The sequence below is a fragment of the Limanda limanda genome, chromosome 20 (assembly GCF_963576545.1).
Source record: "Limanda limanda chromosome 20, fLimLim1.1, whole genome shotgun sequence".
NCBI classification, from domain to species: Eukaryota; Metazoa; Chordata; class Actinopteri; order Pleuronectiformes; family Pleuronectidae; genus Limanda; species Limanda limanda.
The window spans coordinates 14,373,716-14,389,589 of NC_083655.1; the positions used below are offsets into that span (position 1 = coordinate 14,373,716).

Consider the following 15,874-nt stretch of genomic DNA (forward strand, 5'->3'; position numbering starts at 1 on the left):
AGTTAATATGATGCACATATGTACAACATTTCATACATGTGCAGCAGATTTATACATGTTGCATATTTACATGTACACGTTCAAAAACAGATCAAGCAGACTGTTGACATTTGAAGTTCATCCATCAGTATTTATCATCACTGGTTATAGGATTTGAAAATAAAAAAACTACAAGTCCCACAATGCAACAAGAGTCGCCTCTTTCCAAACGGGAAAGTACGGAACTGTCTGAATATGCGCTTTTACTTTCATTTTCGATTTTATTGCGCAGCAGCTTCTTCGTGTCGAGACGAGTAAAGACGTTAATATTGTTATCTCCGGAGCGGATTTGACGCTTCAAAACTTTATTTAAACTTGAGCGTTCACGTGGAGACACAACATGGCTGCTAAGGATATTCCACAGGCGTCAAAGAAACAGGTGAGAAGAATTGAACCGGAGTGACACCGATTCCTTGAAAGCCATGTGTCCTTCCGACTCCGGAGCTGTTGACCAGGTTAGAGATCAGCTCTGTGATCCGGTGTCACACTGGTTTCTAACCGCAGCTCAACCCTTTCACAGTGATCTGATATTTGTCACATTACATAACACTTCCATTGTTTTCACAACAGGCCGAAGAGTTGGTTACAAAATTGAATGTTTCTGTTTTTTTCTTTTTGTGTAAGTGTATTTATAACTATCAGACACAGAATTAGACATATATTAGTATAACAGAGGGAAGAATAGATCTCGTATTCATAGTGTGAATGACGGAATTATTTTCATTACAAATCAAAGAGGCTCCACGTTTAAAAACACTTCCCCTGGTTATGTAAGGAACAAAATGGAAGCAGAAAAGATGACACGGCAGATTCAGCTTTTATGGCATGATGTCTTTTTTTATCTATATCAATCTATCTCTTGATTTGCAGGTGGATGGTTTCTGCCAGAAACTCACCAAAGAGGTAAATATAACACAACTATTTCATTAAATCAATCCCTTCACCTTCTTATGTGTTACATAAATGTTATATGTTGTGTTTTTCCTGCAGGCCGAGCAGCTGGTTGCAGTTTTTTTCCCTCAGAAGATTGAAGACCTGCAGACGCTGATGAAGGTATCCGTGTTGAAAGGGGTCTTTGGGGATGGGGTTCTGAGGCAAACTAGAAACTGCTGGAAATGCGTGGATGAATCATGCTGAAAAAGCAGTTGTGTCCCTTCACAAATATATATTTTTTTTAACTTACCTTTCGTTATACAAGAACAAGTATGGTTGACAATTGACTCTAATAACAGACTTTGCACACATTGTCTCAAAAATAGGCAGCTATTACAAAACACAGTGAGTACATAATGATATCCATTCATACCTTCATTGCATATCTGTACACCCCACCATACATGATATAGCATACATCATATAGACATGTTGCTGAGGCATATATTATTACAGGATCCCACTTGGGAGAAACACAGCGAAGCAATAAAACTAGTGGGGATCATTATCTACTTTTATGTAATTCCAAAACCTGTCCCAAGGGGTCACCCCCTCCTTCCTGTCATCACTCAATCTACTAAGCATACATTCATAGGATGCAGTTTCAGTCATTGCGCATACCCATTCTTTCACCTGTGGAATTTCTGGCGCCTTCCAATGTCTTAAGATAACTCTGCAAACCGAAATTACAGAAAAATTACATTTGGTTATATTGGGTAATTGAGACTTGTCCCCCAATAAACAGAGCTCTGGACTTAGGGGAATCTCTGCTCCAAGCCAGTTACTTAAAATATTTAGAATCTGAGTCCAGAAAGGTCTAATCAAGACGCATTCCCACATACAGTGGAGGAAAGTACCAGTTTCCTCCTTGCATTTCCAGCACAGATCATCACCCAATAGTTTCATCCTATACAGTCTGGATGGTGTGAAGTAGTATTTATGTAATACATTATATTGTGTAAGTTTTCCCCTTGCCTCTCTCACATATTTACCACAATCAGCCACAATTACTGCCCATCTATCACTATTAATCTCTCCACCAAGGTCCCTCTGCCAAATCATCTTTAACTGGTCAGAGTCAGTGCCGAGAGAAGAATTAGCAATTTTATAAAATTGTGAGGCTTTTCGTTTTCTGAGTGGAAGTTTCATATAATCGCTCATCATATTATCAGTAATATTGTATGGTTTCGAGGTAATGCAACTCCTCATTTGCAAAATTTCCAAAAATGATCTTTTCCCACCAAATCAAATTTCTGCAACAGCTTTTCATATGACAAAAACACTCCATCTTCAAATAGATCATTAATGGTGTTTAAACCTCTAGCGTGCCACTGTTTCCAATACACGGGTTTCTTCCCAATGCAGACATCGGGATTATCCCACAATGATGAATATCTTTGTAGAGTATGTGTAAGTTTAAACATTTTATGTACTTTACTCCAAACATCCCATGAATGTAAAAGTATTGGATTTGTGATGTTAGACCTTCTTTGTGACAATACTTCTATAGGTTGAAAAGGCGAGCATATCTCCTTTTCTACCTTCATCCAAGCTGTCTCACCCTCTGCAGCCTGCCAGTACCTTGCTATTTTAGCCATCTCAAAAGCTAAATAATACAATCTCAGATCTGGCAGGCCCAACCCTCCCTTCTCTTTATGTGCACATAACTTTCTCAATTTAATTCGTGGTCTTTTTCCAACCCATAAAATTTTTTTTATTATATCATCCAATTGTCTAAAGATGGTGGATGGTATATTGATCGGTAACATCATTGCCACATAACTGAATTGCGGGGCAATTATCATTTTTATAACATTAATTTTTCCCCATAATGTCAGTTTTAGTTTTCCCCACTTATCAAGGTTTATTTTCATCTTTTGAAGTAAAGGGTGAAAGTTAAGTGCCACTATTTCGTCTATATCCTCATGAAGTTTGATGCCAAGATACTTCATTCCCTGTCGTACCCATCTAAAATTAAACTTCTCCACCGTAGATGAAATACATGACTTGGAGATAGGCATTGCCTCGGATTTGCTCCAGTTGATGGAGTAGCCTGAAAATTTTGAAAAAGATTGGATGGTGTCCATCAGATGTGGCAGCGAAGTCAGAGGTTCGGATACTACTGCTAAGATGTCATCAGCATATACTAATAATTTATGTTCATTGTCTCCTCCCCTTACACCTCTTATTCCAGGGTGTGCTCTAACAGACACCGCTAAAATCTCTAAAAAGATGATAAACAGTAATGGACTCAATGAACATCCCTGTCTAGTTCCCCGGGTCAGATTAAAGAAGGGAGAGATTATTCCATTTGTCATCACTGCCGCCTTAGGTTCTTTATACAGCATTTTTATCCATTTAATGAAGTTGGAGTTGAAACCAAAATGAGATAGGGTGGAGAACAGAAATTGCCACTCCACCCTATCAAAGGCCTTTTCTGCGTCTAGGGAGATGGCAGCTTTGGAGTATTTTGGGATTTACTCAGCCACATAAGGTGTAGCAAGAGTCTAACATTATCAGTTGAAGTTCTATTTTTCATAAAACCAACCTGACTGGAATGAGTGATGCTCGGTTAAACCAATTGTAAACGTGTCGCTAAGATTTTTGTGAGAATCTTACAATCAAGATTGAGCAGACTGATAGGTCTGAAATTGGAGGGATCTGCTGCATCTTTACCGGTTTTGGGAATTAGTGAGATTGCCGCTTCATTAAAAGTTGGAGCTACACGACCCTTATCAAATATCTCTTGATATACCCTCTGTAAAACCGGTATAACAATATCTGCGAATGTTTTATAATATTCTACTGGGAGCCCGTCATAACCCGGTGACTTCCCATTTTTCATTGAAAAAATTGCCTGCCTTATTTCATCCTCGGTTATAGGTGTTTCCAAACCAACTGCCTCCTGAGGTGGGAGCTTGGGTACGTCTATTTTAAGGAGAATGTGTTCCATATCTTCCTGTGGGGCACTAGGAGACATGGAGGATGTATATTACTTCTCATAATATTGTTGAAATATTCTATTTATATCTTTAGCATCAAAAAATTGTGCACTCCCCTGTTTTATAACTGGTATGGTATTAGCAAAGATTTTTTCCTTCAACTGTCTGGCTAATAATTTCCCCATTTTTTCCCCACCTTCATAAAAGTTTGTTTTCAGTCTATAAAGAGCATATTCTGCTTTTTTATTATAAATATCATGTAAAGAGTATTTAAGCTTACAAAGTTCTTGAAATTTCCCATTAGAAAAGTGTTTCGACAGGTCTAATTCCTTCTCTTTTATCTCCTTCTCCAAATCTTAATTTTCCTCTCATATATGCCTTTGAGGCTTCCCACACAGTAGTTATATCTTCAGTGCTACCAATATTGATTTCAAAAAAGCTTTTCAAATCTTCTCCTATTGTCTTTTTAAAAGTTGAGTCCGACATTAAGCCAATGTTAAGTCTCCATCTACCTCTCCTTTCAGTTTTTAGATTGGCCTTAATAAACAACTCGACCGGTGCATGATCTGTAAGGGAGATTGCTTTTATATCACAGTTAGCCACATTATCTGCCAAGGAAGTACTTATCAGAAAAAAATCAATTCTAGAATAAGTTTTGTGGCAGTGGGAGAAGAAAGTAAAATCCTAGTATTAGAATAAAATATTAGTCCTACATCTCTACTCAACATATGTAAGGCTTCTCTCTCCTTGGTCATGAGGGGAGGTCTGAATGAGCTCCTATCCAGTACTGGATCCATAACTTCATTGAAATCCCCAGCTAGGACAATTTCACCCTTGAGTATCTCCCAGTATTTTATTTACCTTGTGGAAAAAGTTGGGATCTCCCCTATTAGGTGCATATATGTTGCATAATACAAGAGGCACCCCCTCAACCACCGCTTCCACAGAGATAATCCTTCCCTCTGCATCTTTAGTTTGTTTTAACAAAATGAAACTTACATTCCTGTGAACCAAAATCAAAACACCATTACGTTTACTCGAAAATGAGCTATGGAATATATGTCCTACCCATCCCACTTTAAATTTCTCCGCCTCCAGACCCTGCATGTGGGTCTCCTGTATCAGCACAATGTCTGCCTGATTTATTTTTCAAAAATGATAATATCTTCCTCCTTTTAATAGGGCTGCCACATCCATTTATATTCCAAGAAATAAACTTAACTGGTCTACTAGTCATGTTTTTACATTCAAAAATAAAATTAATATAATAATAAAATCAATAGGAAACAAAAAGAGAAAGGAGGAAGATGAGGTAAGTACTCTTTGCTTTAAATGTATGTCTGCAACCCTTCGTAATAGAAAATGTTACTATTTTTGGCTCCTTATAATAATCACTCATTACCCTGTACCTGTGCCTGTTTTTGAACACATATAACAAAACCACAGTATAACAATGCCAACTGGGCTTGCACATAAAGTTGAAACAAAAAGTGTCCGGCTGCTACAACTCAGCCGGAGTCCGAGTGCTGAACGCTCCTCGCTGCTGAAAAAAGAAAAAGAACAGTAAAAGGATAACAACGTAAGGTCCGTGGGATTAACGCCGCTCCCATGAAGACCAGTCCGTGTCAGGAAAAGTCTCTTGTTGGTCTGCACATGGGTCACTTCAGTTCAGTACAAAACGCATAATCTCACATCGGGTACAAACAGCAACTCACCTCTCTCCATTCATCTCAGTCCATAGCTCCTCCCGATCATTGCTCATTAATGACTTTCTCCGCAGCTTTGACAGTGTTGCAGCTCACGTTTTTTCCTCTCCATTTAAAGTGCAACGTTGCGGGGAAAGCCAGTGTGTATCTAATGTCGAGCTCGTGTAATTTGCGCTTCACCGGTGTGAACGCTCTCCTCTTCTGCGCCAGCTCTCTAGACATGTCCGGAAACATGGATAGGCGACATTTTTCCCAGACGAATCCTCGCTTCACCTTGGCTGCATAGATCACGGCATCCCTCGCGGATTGCCTCAAGAAGCGGATCAGCACCGGCCTTGGAGGCTGATCTGGACTCGGCATCGGTGCCAGTTGCCTGTGCACCCTCTCTATCTCCATCTCCCCGTCAGTTTCAACACCGAGTCCCTCCGCCAGAATCTTTCGAACACAATCAAGCAGCGTCCCGTTAGTACCAAGGGTCTCCCTTAGTCCCACCAACCTCACATTATTTCGTCTGCTGTGGTTTTCAAGGGCTTGTACTCGGTTCCATAGTTGTTCCGTCTGTTTATCCTTGCTCCCCTTGTCCTTCAGCAGCTGCTCCGACGTCTCCTCCAGGCGTGTGATATGCACCTCGGCCTCGCCCAGCCTCTCCTGCATGGCCGTCACCGTATTATTCAGCTCCGCCGTTGTTTGTTTAATAGAGGAAACGTCGGTTGCAACGTTTTGCAGCGTGTCGTAGTGTGTCGTTCATCTTTGAAATTTCTGCAATTAGCGTTTGCAACTTATCCGATGTGTCCATGGTTGTAAGGGGAGCGTCAGCGGCCTCGAGGTCGACTTCATGCGCCGGGCTTTTCCGGGTAGACGAGTGTGGAGGGTTTCTGAAATATTTCGATGTCGTATTCTATTTGAGCAATAAAAGTTCTCAGGGTGAGCGTTAGATTACTTAAATATACGCGTTTTACATTAATAACTCCAAAAATAGCATGTGCAGGACAGGAGCCACCCTAACATGCGACCATCCCGGATGCTGCACCCACGTGACTCCCCCCTTCACAAATATTGATAAATACCCTGTTGTGATAAGTCTGTTGTGATTCTATTCAAAGACACGTAAGGACATTTCTCTCCTGTGTGTTTTTGCTGCCAGTCGGCTACCTGCTGTGTCGACCTGGAGTCCTTAAAGGCTCCGCTGGACATCCCGATGCCTGACCCTGTGAAAGACGAGGCCAAAGCCAAGAAGAAGAAGGAGGAGGTAGGTCCCACACGGTGTAATGTTGAGGCTCTGCTGTCTGAATCAACTGGTAATAATAGATTAAAGTATAAGGCCACTCAGAGAGAGGATAACTCCACCAAGGCCACTCTATCACCAAATTGAACTATGTAGACAGAAACTGTTCACATCAAACACAGGCAAATATCACAGTATTTGTTAATGTATAGTTACTGAATTTAATCATAATCATTATCACAGATAATATATCCGATTGTATAAATGTTAGTCCTATGATTTCCGCAGTCCTGGTTTTTACAATGTGAAAAAGCAGTTGGAAGAATATTATGGCTCATGCAGCAGGTTTCAGACGTAGTGTGCTCAGAGCAGGAACTTCTCAGTCGTGGATACTTTTGTTGTTCAAAAATAAACTTAGCTAGCCACCAAAATCGTGTATGAGCTCTGTGAGAGATCAGGAGACAGCTGGAGCGATGACCTGATGCCATTTGTTCTTTTATCACAGGCGAAGGCGAAGAAGGCGAAAGAGGGGAAGAAGGATAAGGACAGCGATGACGAGGAAGATGCAGGTAAATGGGGAGAGAGAGGCGATCAAGACAACTGCTAGTTGAGTATTTATAAATAAAATAGGATATTTATAAGATAAGTATTATATTTAAAAGTCACTGTCACAAGGTCGACAAGTTCTGTGTGATAACAGTTTTCTGTTATTGTTGCCAGATTAATCTGAAAAGATGCTACTAGTTTTTAAGTTTGAAGAGAGTTTTGGGAGAATTAGGTGTGGAGAATTATTATATATACCGTATTTTCCGCACTATAGGGCGCACTTAAAAGCCTTTAATTTTCTCAAAAAACGTCACGGCGCCTTATCATCCGGTGCGCCTTATATATGGATTAGTTCTGGTTGTGCTTACTGACCTCGAAGCGATTTTGTGTGGTACACGGCGCTCTGTCAAAATGTTTTAGTACGACTCGTAAACTACAAAGACGCACCGCTTGCAGCATTACGGCTACCGTAGTCAGGAGCGTCACGGAGTAACACATACTGTGTAAGGACCCCAAAATGGCACCTGTCAAGAGACACTCTTACGACGCGGACTTCAGACTCAAGGCTATCAGTCACGCAGTAGAACATGGGAATAGAGCAGCTGCGAGAGAATTCAACATTAACGAATCAATGGTACGGAAGTGGAGGAAGCAAGAAGATGACCTGCGCCAAGTAAAGAAGACCACACAGAGTTTCCGAGGGAACAAAGCGAGATGGCCACAGTTAGAGGACAAAATTGAACAGTGGGTTATTGAACAGAGAGCAGCAGGTAGAAGCGTCTCTACAGTCTCCATTCGACTGAAGGCAACAGCGTTAGCACGGGACATGAATATCAATGACTTTCTAGGCGGTCCTTCTTGGTGCTTTCGTTTTATGAAAAGACGTAATCTCTCCATCCGCACACAAACTACCGTCTCGCAGCAACTGCCAAAAGATTACCAAGAAAAGCTGGCCACTTTCCGCGCATACTGCAAAAACAAGATCACTGAAAAGAAGATCCGGCCAGAGCACATCACCAACATGGACGAGGTTCCCCTCACCTTTGATATCCCTGTGAACCGCACCGTGGAGAAAACCGGGACCAGAACGGTGTCTATACGCACCACAGGGAACGAGAAGTCATCCTTCACTGTAGTTCTCGGTTGCCAGGCTAATGGCCAGAAACTTTCACCCATGGTCATTTTCAAGAGGAAGACTTTGCCAAAAGAAAATTTTCCAGCCGGCGTCATCATCAAAGCTAACCCGAAGGGCGGGATGGACGAGGAAAAGATGAGTGAGTGGCTGAGAGAAATTTGCGTCAAGAGACCGGATGGCTTTTTCCACAAATCTCCGTCCCTATTGATCTGCGACTCCATGCACCTCACCGATGCTGTCAAAAACAAAGTGAAGCAAACTAATTCGGAGCTTGCCATCATTCCGGGTGGATTAACTAAAGAACTCCAGCCGCTAGATATTGTTGTCAACAGGGCCTTCAAAGTTAAACTGCGAGCTGCGTGGGAGCAGTGGATGACAGAAGGCGAACAAACATTCACCAAGACAGGGAGACAGCGCCGGGCGACTTACGCTACTATCTGCCAATGGATCGTGGATGCCTGGGCTAAGGTATCAGTCTCAACTGTGGTCCGAGCTTTCACGAAGGCCGGAATCATCACTGAACTGCCAGGTAACAGAAACGACACTGACTCTGACTCGGATAATGACGAGAGGGATCCGGGCGTGCTGGATGCCGTAATCGCCCGACTGTTAAACTCGGACACTGAAGATGAAGAATTTGAGGGATTTGTGGACAAGGAATGAACTGAAAAAGTGAGTGTATTGTGTTGTATTTTACGTGTTACAACTGAACAAGGTTGGGAGTTATTGTGAATACGCTCAATAAAGTTTGACTGACTGACTGTTTTGTTTCGCTTAATGCTGTAACAATTCCTTCGAACCTCCGGTCGCACCGCCAGCCCGCACAACCAAAAATCCACCCCCCGCTGGGACGTCACTTCCCCATATTTATCACATTTGCTGTTAAAGAACCCCATATGCATATCATGACACAAATAATAAACAAATACATACACAGATCCATTCCCTCATTCCTATCATTTTAAGGTGTCTGACAATGTACCTTTTATCGATGCATAAAGTGCACTACGGTGACCTTTACATGGCGCCTTATAGTCCGGTGCGCTTTATATATGATAAAAGATCGAAAATAGACCATTCATTGACACTGCGCCTTTATAATCCAGTGCGCCGTATAGTGCGGAAAATACGGGTAGGTGGAAAAAATGTGTTCTGTTATGTTATAGATCTAGGATGCACAATGCAAACTGTACTTTTAATAAAATTATCTAATAACTGTAGTCATTTCATTAAATTACTTTTTTTCAGTTTTGCATCTCAGAGATTCACTTGGACATTTTCTGGACACCTCTGCAGGGGGCCTGTGGGAAACGTTTTTGAAAATGTCTGCAGTTCAGTGCATGTCTGAAAGCAGCTAATGTGAATGATGTTTTGTGGTGGGTTTTTTTTCCCTTCAGAGCCCCGTGCTCCCATCTGCATCAATGGGCGAGTGCAGAGTCTCCTGCAGGAGGTGAAGCCTCAGATCCACACACTGAAGGAGAAGCTCAACACGGTCAGTCTCTGCATCATTTTCAACAAAGAAAATCATAGTTGGCTTTACACAAGGAAGGACTGTGTATGATTTCAGGCATTAGGAGCTCAGTGCCTATGTTGCAGTGGTATAAAGAGTTGAAAATGGACAGATGGGTTAATGTATTCATATTTTTTATCTCTGGAAGGTGTCGATGTGGATGCAACTCCAAATCCCTAAAATTGAAGACGGGAACAACTTTGGAGTGGCTGTGCAGGTCAGTAAGTGCAGATCGTTTTAGTGATGCAGAAGAGCGAGGTCACATCTTGTGTGTTTGTGCATTTTCATAATTGATGTTGATCTACTTGGAGAGAAGGAGTCACTTTGGTTTATATAATAACAGCGTTGCTTTTTAATCCAACAGGAGAAAGTGTTTGAGGTGCTCACCAGCAACCGCACCAAGATCGAGGGATTCCAAACTCAGATTTCAAAGTAAGAGCGCCCCTGCCACATTAAAACAGCTACTTTATAGCAGCTTTTTACCCGTCTACACACTGGTGTCGTCTGTGTTTCTGAGCTGATGGGAGCTCATTTGAGATGTGATGCTAGGGAGTTTGCTGATATCACCCAGACACCATTTACTTAATAGTATCATAACTTTGTGCCTTTGTGTCCCTGTTGTCATGTCCCAACAGGTCTGAGCTGTTAGTCAATCCTGAACAAACAGGCCCATGCAATGCTAAGAGGCGTTGCTTGTAATAATAATACTTAATATAATCACTCTAAGGGGAGTGTGTAGAGTTCATACCTTGCTAAGGTCAAACGGTCTTCTTATGAAACCTCATTTAAACTCACTAAATCTGGATTTTTATTCTGCATCAAATTTGCATCCACTCATAAATATCAGTACCTTAATTGTGATGGATTTTTCCATCAATTTCTATGAGTTATTTTCTGAAAAAAATAGCAAACAAATGCATACAAAACTTGAACCTACCAGGCAATAACTGAACCTATGGGGACCTACAGGGCTTTTTTCTAATTGACCACTTCTCCATTTGTGAAATAGGTTTGTGCTGGTAGTTGTAGTTCACAATTTAACATTTTGAACTAAGTAGTGATATGAACGTTGGCTCTTTCAAGGAACACAGATGTTATGGCGCTGTTTCTTTCAGAGAGCCGTTGATTCTTTTTTGGGATTTAGATCTGAATCAAAGATCTCACCACTTTCTTTATGCATGTGTGGATTTGATTCCATATCACTGTAGTGAATGAGGGCGGAGAAGTCTCCTCTCAACCTCGTCTAGGACAGCAAAAGTTGGTCCAGATTATAGAAGGAACAGCTCAATTAGCCTAAGACTCAGTTATCTTTGCTCTTACCAAAGAGCCGGTCAGAGAATTGGATCATTCACAGTTCACAGTCCCAGAAAAGTACGAGATCACATTTATTTAATCAATTTTCCCAGCCGTCCACCCCCAGCCCCCTATCATTACCACTGCACCACCTCACACACTAAGTGAATTACTGTATACTGCTGTAGAATCACAACTAACTTTTAAAAGCCAAGACAAACCAATGTGAGTTTTATGTTTTACCCCCCTAATCAGAGTGTTGTGCTATGCAGAGAGAAAGAAGAGGTGCTGCAAAGGTTGACTGTGACAGAGTGGACACTTTATTCATTCAGCATGAACCAAAAGATGAGGTTCAAAAACACAATTCATTAAGATTCATGGGAAAAAACAGTAGGCCCTGCATCTAAAAAAATAATCCAGGAGAATCTTCGGAATCTTCTTGAGCTGTGGATATTTAAGCGAGTTACACATTCTCACTCTAACCAGAACTTGACTGAAGGTTTCAGAGACTTCATGTTGGAATCAGACATTTTAACATTTAGTGAGGACCTCGGAGGGATTTTAAAGTGTGTTAAATGGAATCTGTTCAAAATGCCACTTCTCTTTCCCTGTTTTCTTAGATATTACAGTGAGAGAGGTGATGCTGTGGCCAAAGCCTCCAAATCACCCCACGTGGTCAGTACCCCATGTTGTCTTTATCCATATTTTCATACGTGTCTGTATGTTTCTGTGTGATACCGCTCACACAGCCAGTGATAGAATGAATCCAGAAAAAATAATATACAAGTAAGTAATTGAGTATAAGGGAGACTTCGATTCTTAAAGAAAAAAGTCATAATATTACAAGGATTTTTTGTATAGTACGAGAAAAGTGCAAGTTATAGGATTTTAAGGAACAAATTCAAAATGTTACAAGAAAAAGTTGTCATACAACAAGAAAATCGGAACATGATGAGAAAAAAAGGCTTTAGTTAAGTAGTAGTAAGAAATATTATGACTTTTCTTATTAAATTACGACTTAAGTCTCTCGTGAAATGTTTGGTTTTCATTTGAGTAATATCGTGACCCTAACCCATTATTATTTTATGTTTGTGTGGCGCAGGGAGACTACAGACAGCTGGTTCACGAGCTGGACCAGTATCAGTACTTCGAGCTCCGCCTCGTGCTCCAGGACATCTGCAACACATATGTAAGACACAGATACTTTGATCTTCCCTCTCAGGCCTCTTGACATCTTTAACTTGATAAAACTTTATTATAGAAAAACCCAAGTGGTATTGATTCGGGTTGATAATGTTTGACTGAATACTAATTTATTGAACCCAGTATCTCATCTGTGGTAATCAAACACTAAATTGTGAATATAACTCCCCTCACATCTGTTAAATATTCCAGCCGTGTCTCCGCAGCAGGGACGGAGGCTAAATGGAATCACTTCCTTCTTAATAGGACGCTAATTAAACTAATTGCTGAGCTTGTGTTAAAGTGATTTGTGCTCCCTCTCCTGTCCATTAATCTTTACTTCCTCTGGATGTTGTCCTGCGGCGCTCAATGCCGTTTATGAATGCGGCCGTGCAGGTGCCGACGAAAGGACACGATTATTCAGAGAGTGTTCTATGTGTCTCTGTCTTATTCACGCTCCGTCTCACATCTGTGCTGTTGCCTGTGTCTGCCTGACTCTTGCCCTCGTTTCTCTCCACAGGCCGTGCTGTTCGACGTCATCACCAAGAACTACGACAAGATCAAGAAGCCCCGAGGGGACGGGAAGGCTCTCATCTACTGAGACGGGCATCAGCACGCTCACGGGCTCTCAGACAAGATGCAGCTCGTCTCGTGTGACGCTGCCATCAAGTAACAAACAACCCACTCCGACAAGAAGCGTCTTGTGTCATCTCATATCATGCATTTTGGTTCAGATTACAAAATAAAGCAACATGATTCAAATAAATCTGCCTGAACTTACTCTGTCTGAATGGGAATTTTGATCTAATGTGACAAACAGTGAAATTAACCTGCATTCACGCGATGCCAGACTCGTGGTGTTGTTTACACACAGTGTTGAATATCTAGATTGCCTCAGAAGACCTAATGGGAAATCCTCTTTTCGAGGTCACACTATCATCCCCTAAATATCATCTACTCCTCTTGTTTTCCGGTTTCCGTGCTTGTTAATGGTCCGTCTCCTGGCAAACCAGGGAAGCACCAGCTCGGCCCGTGTGTGTACCATCCCTGATAAAGTCCTTTCCACCCCAGGTAGCCCAGAGCTCCCCCCAGCTGCTGCGAGGGGAACTTTGGGAAGTATGCGAGCACACACAGCAGCAGGAACATCCACACGGCGAGCAGAGCCACACACAGGAGGAAGACGAATCTCAACGGGGCCCCGGGGGGACCACTCCTCCTCTCTCGGACCATGTGAGGGCCAAAGACGGACAGTTCCTCCACCAGCAGCAGGCAGCACAAGCAGAGGATGAGGACGTCCTGGGAAACCTCGTAGCCCCTCCACACCATGTTGTCCCTGAGGCAGGAGGCCTTGCTCCGGCCCTCATGCAGCAGCAGCAGCAGCGGCGGTGGAAGTCCCAGGGAGGCAGAGCTCTGGGTTTCCTGGGCAATCGGCTCGTAGCAGGTCCCTGTCGAGTCCTCCAGCAGGGTCAGAATGCGGCGACACCCCCACCAGAGCAAGCCCACCACCCCGATCCGAGAGAGGTGGCGGAGGGAGAGAGAGAGGGAGTGACGGGCAGAGAGGGAGAGGAGGAGGATGAAGGAGCCGCTGAAGATCCAGGTCCAACCCCAAGTGGACCTCAGAAACTTCCTGTAAAGGAGAAATGCCATCAACGTTATCATCAGAATAATTCACGTTTAAATTTTTTCATGCTTTATCAATTTTACAATTTGGATGGCACGTTGCATATTTAATAATATGTGACATGTTTGAGTAGCTGCAGTGCATACATATGTCATAAATTATTGATATTATTACTACAATTACTATTATAGGTCCCTCATTATTAAACCAAATGAGGTTTACTTCACAACTTTGAGTGTTGAGTTACGAGTGGAGAACTAGCTCGCATCACTCATCAGTTGCCACACCAAATGGTAATAGTAATACATTCTAACATTCATGAGAAAAGAAAATAATTATAATAATTTTAAAAGAGGACAATGATCCTTTCGGTTAAAGATAAATGACGCTGTCTATTTAAAGGGGCTCTTACCTGTACAAGTAATGGTGGCTGTTGGTGAAGATGCTGAACTTTGACACCCACAGATTCAGCACAGGCCCGAACAGAACTAGACCAGACAGCATCAGGTGGAAGTGTCTTCTGAACACTTGACTTCCTAAAATCGCAGCCAGGACGTTTGTGACAGACTCCAGAGCGGCGTTCAGGGCTAGGAGAATAAACCTTCCCGGCAGCATCAGCTCCTCGGCCATCCTGCCCAACTTCTCCAGGCTGATGTCCATGTTTTTAGTCTTTACATCCATCTTCTTTTCGTTCTTTTTGACACTTTTATTTGCTCTTTGTGTCCAAATCGCAGCTCCAGGCCGGAGTGTGCCTCGCTGTCCGTTTGAGTGAAAGGCACAGCAGTCCTTCTGTGGGTCCTTTCTGCTTCAACAGTGTCAGGCGTGCAGGAGAGCAAATGTTTTATAAAAATACAACCCCTCTGCCCCTTTACCCTCTAATGCCCCCTCCCCCCCGTCCAGCACGGACTTAAAGTGGAAACATGGCACACCGCTGACCCCATTCTCCTCCACAACAATCCAACACCAGCCTCACATGTGGCCCTCCTTTTTTGGCTCGCCTTTATTCCCCCTCACCCACATTCTTACACTCATCTGCTGGAGCCACACATTTAATACACAACACTTAATTTAATTTGTTAACTGCTTCCACATTTGGTGCCGCACACGGCTGCATGCAGCACTTTTTATTTCTAGGCCTGAGTCATCCACAACCTCTTTAGCTAAAAGGAGTAAATTAGTCTCAGCATTCATGGGATTCATGCTGAGTAAAACCCACTGGTGGGGACATGAGGCCGCACAACTCATACAGAAGACCACAATCCATTTACAGACATATGAATAATATATTAATTATTTCATGAAAATAGCTTGGAGAGTTGTTACGTTATCCAACTTTATAATAAACAGACAAAAACATAACCTCATCTGCAACTTTAAAAAAAAAGTACAAAATAGCCTGTATGTATGAAGCCTGATTTTCATTTGTCAAAATTATATAAAAATATTGATTTCCAATTTCCTATTTTGGAAAGATTAAATAGAAAAATTTAAAATTGGGAAGTTTTCATTATTATTTTCGTTTTCGGTCTAAACAGCCCACTCACCGTCTTACATCTGATTGGCTGAAGGCCCACCCCAGAAAATGGATCCAAATTCGTGATCTTATGTTCTGACAAATGTAAAATTAAATTGTAGTGTGGGAGTAGCTTTCACATAATTTCTTCTCATTTCTTTTATGTAACTGCTGAATCCCAAGAGGCATTAAAGTGTAATACTTTGATAGCAAAAAAGCATTATGATGA

General features: G+C 42.0%; 2 protein-coding genes across 2 annotated transcripts; one reads left to right on the forward strand and one right to left on the reverse strand.

Moving 5' to 3' along the window:
• Positions 1 to 240: 240 nt before the first annotated feature.
• psme1 (proteasome activator subunit 1) lies at positions 241 to 13,277 on the forward strand. The gene is made up of 11 exons (XM_061093647.1): positions 241 to 418; positions 910 to 942; positions 1,030 to 1,092; positions 6,765 to 6,869; positions 7,351 to 7,414; positions 9,924 to 10,018; positions 10,185 to 10,253; positions 10,401 to 10,468; positions 11,950 to 12,004; positions 12,432 to 12,518; positions 13,032 to 13,277. The coding sequence occupies exons 1-11, from the start codon at positions 380 to 382 to the stop codon at positions 13,110 to 13,112; spliced, it is 759 nt and encodes a 252-aa protein (XP_060949630.1). The 5' UTR covers positions 241 to 379; the 3' UTR covers positions 13,113 to 13,277.
• Positions 13,278 to 13,465: 188 nt separating this feature from the next.
• LOC133027229 (fat storage-inducing transmembrane protein 1) lies at positions 13,466 to 14,813 on the reverse strand. Its single transcript, XM_061094261.1, has 2 exons — positions 14,545 to 14,813; positions 13,466 to 14,138 (listed from the first exon to the last, which is right to left on the reverse strand). The coding sequence occupies exons 1-2, from the start codon at positions 14,811 to 14,813 to the stop codon at positions 13,466 to 13,468; spliced, it is 942 nt and encodes a 313-aa protein (XP_060950244.1).
• Between the last annotated feature and the right edge of the window lie 1,061 nt (positions 14,814 to 15,874).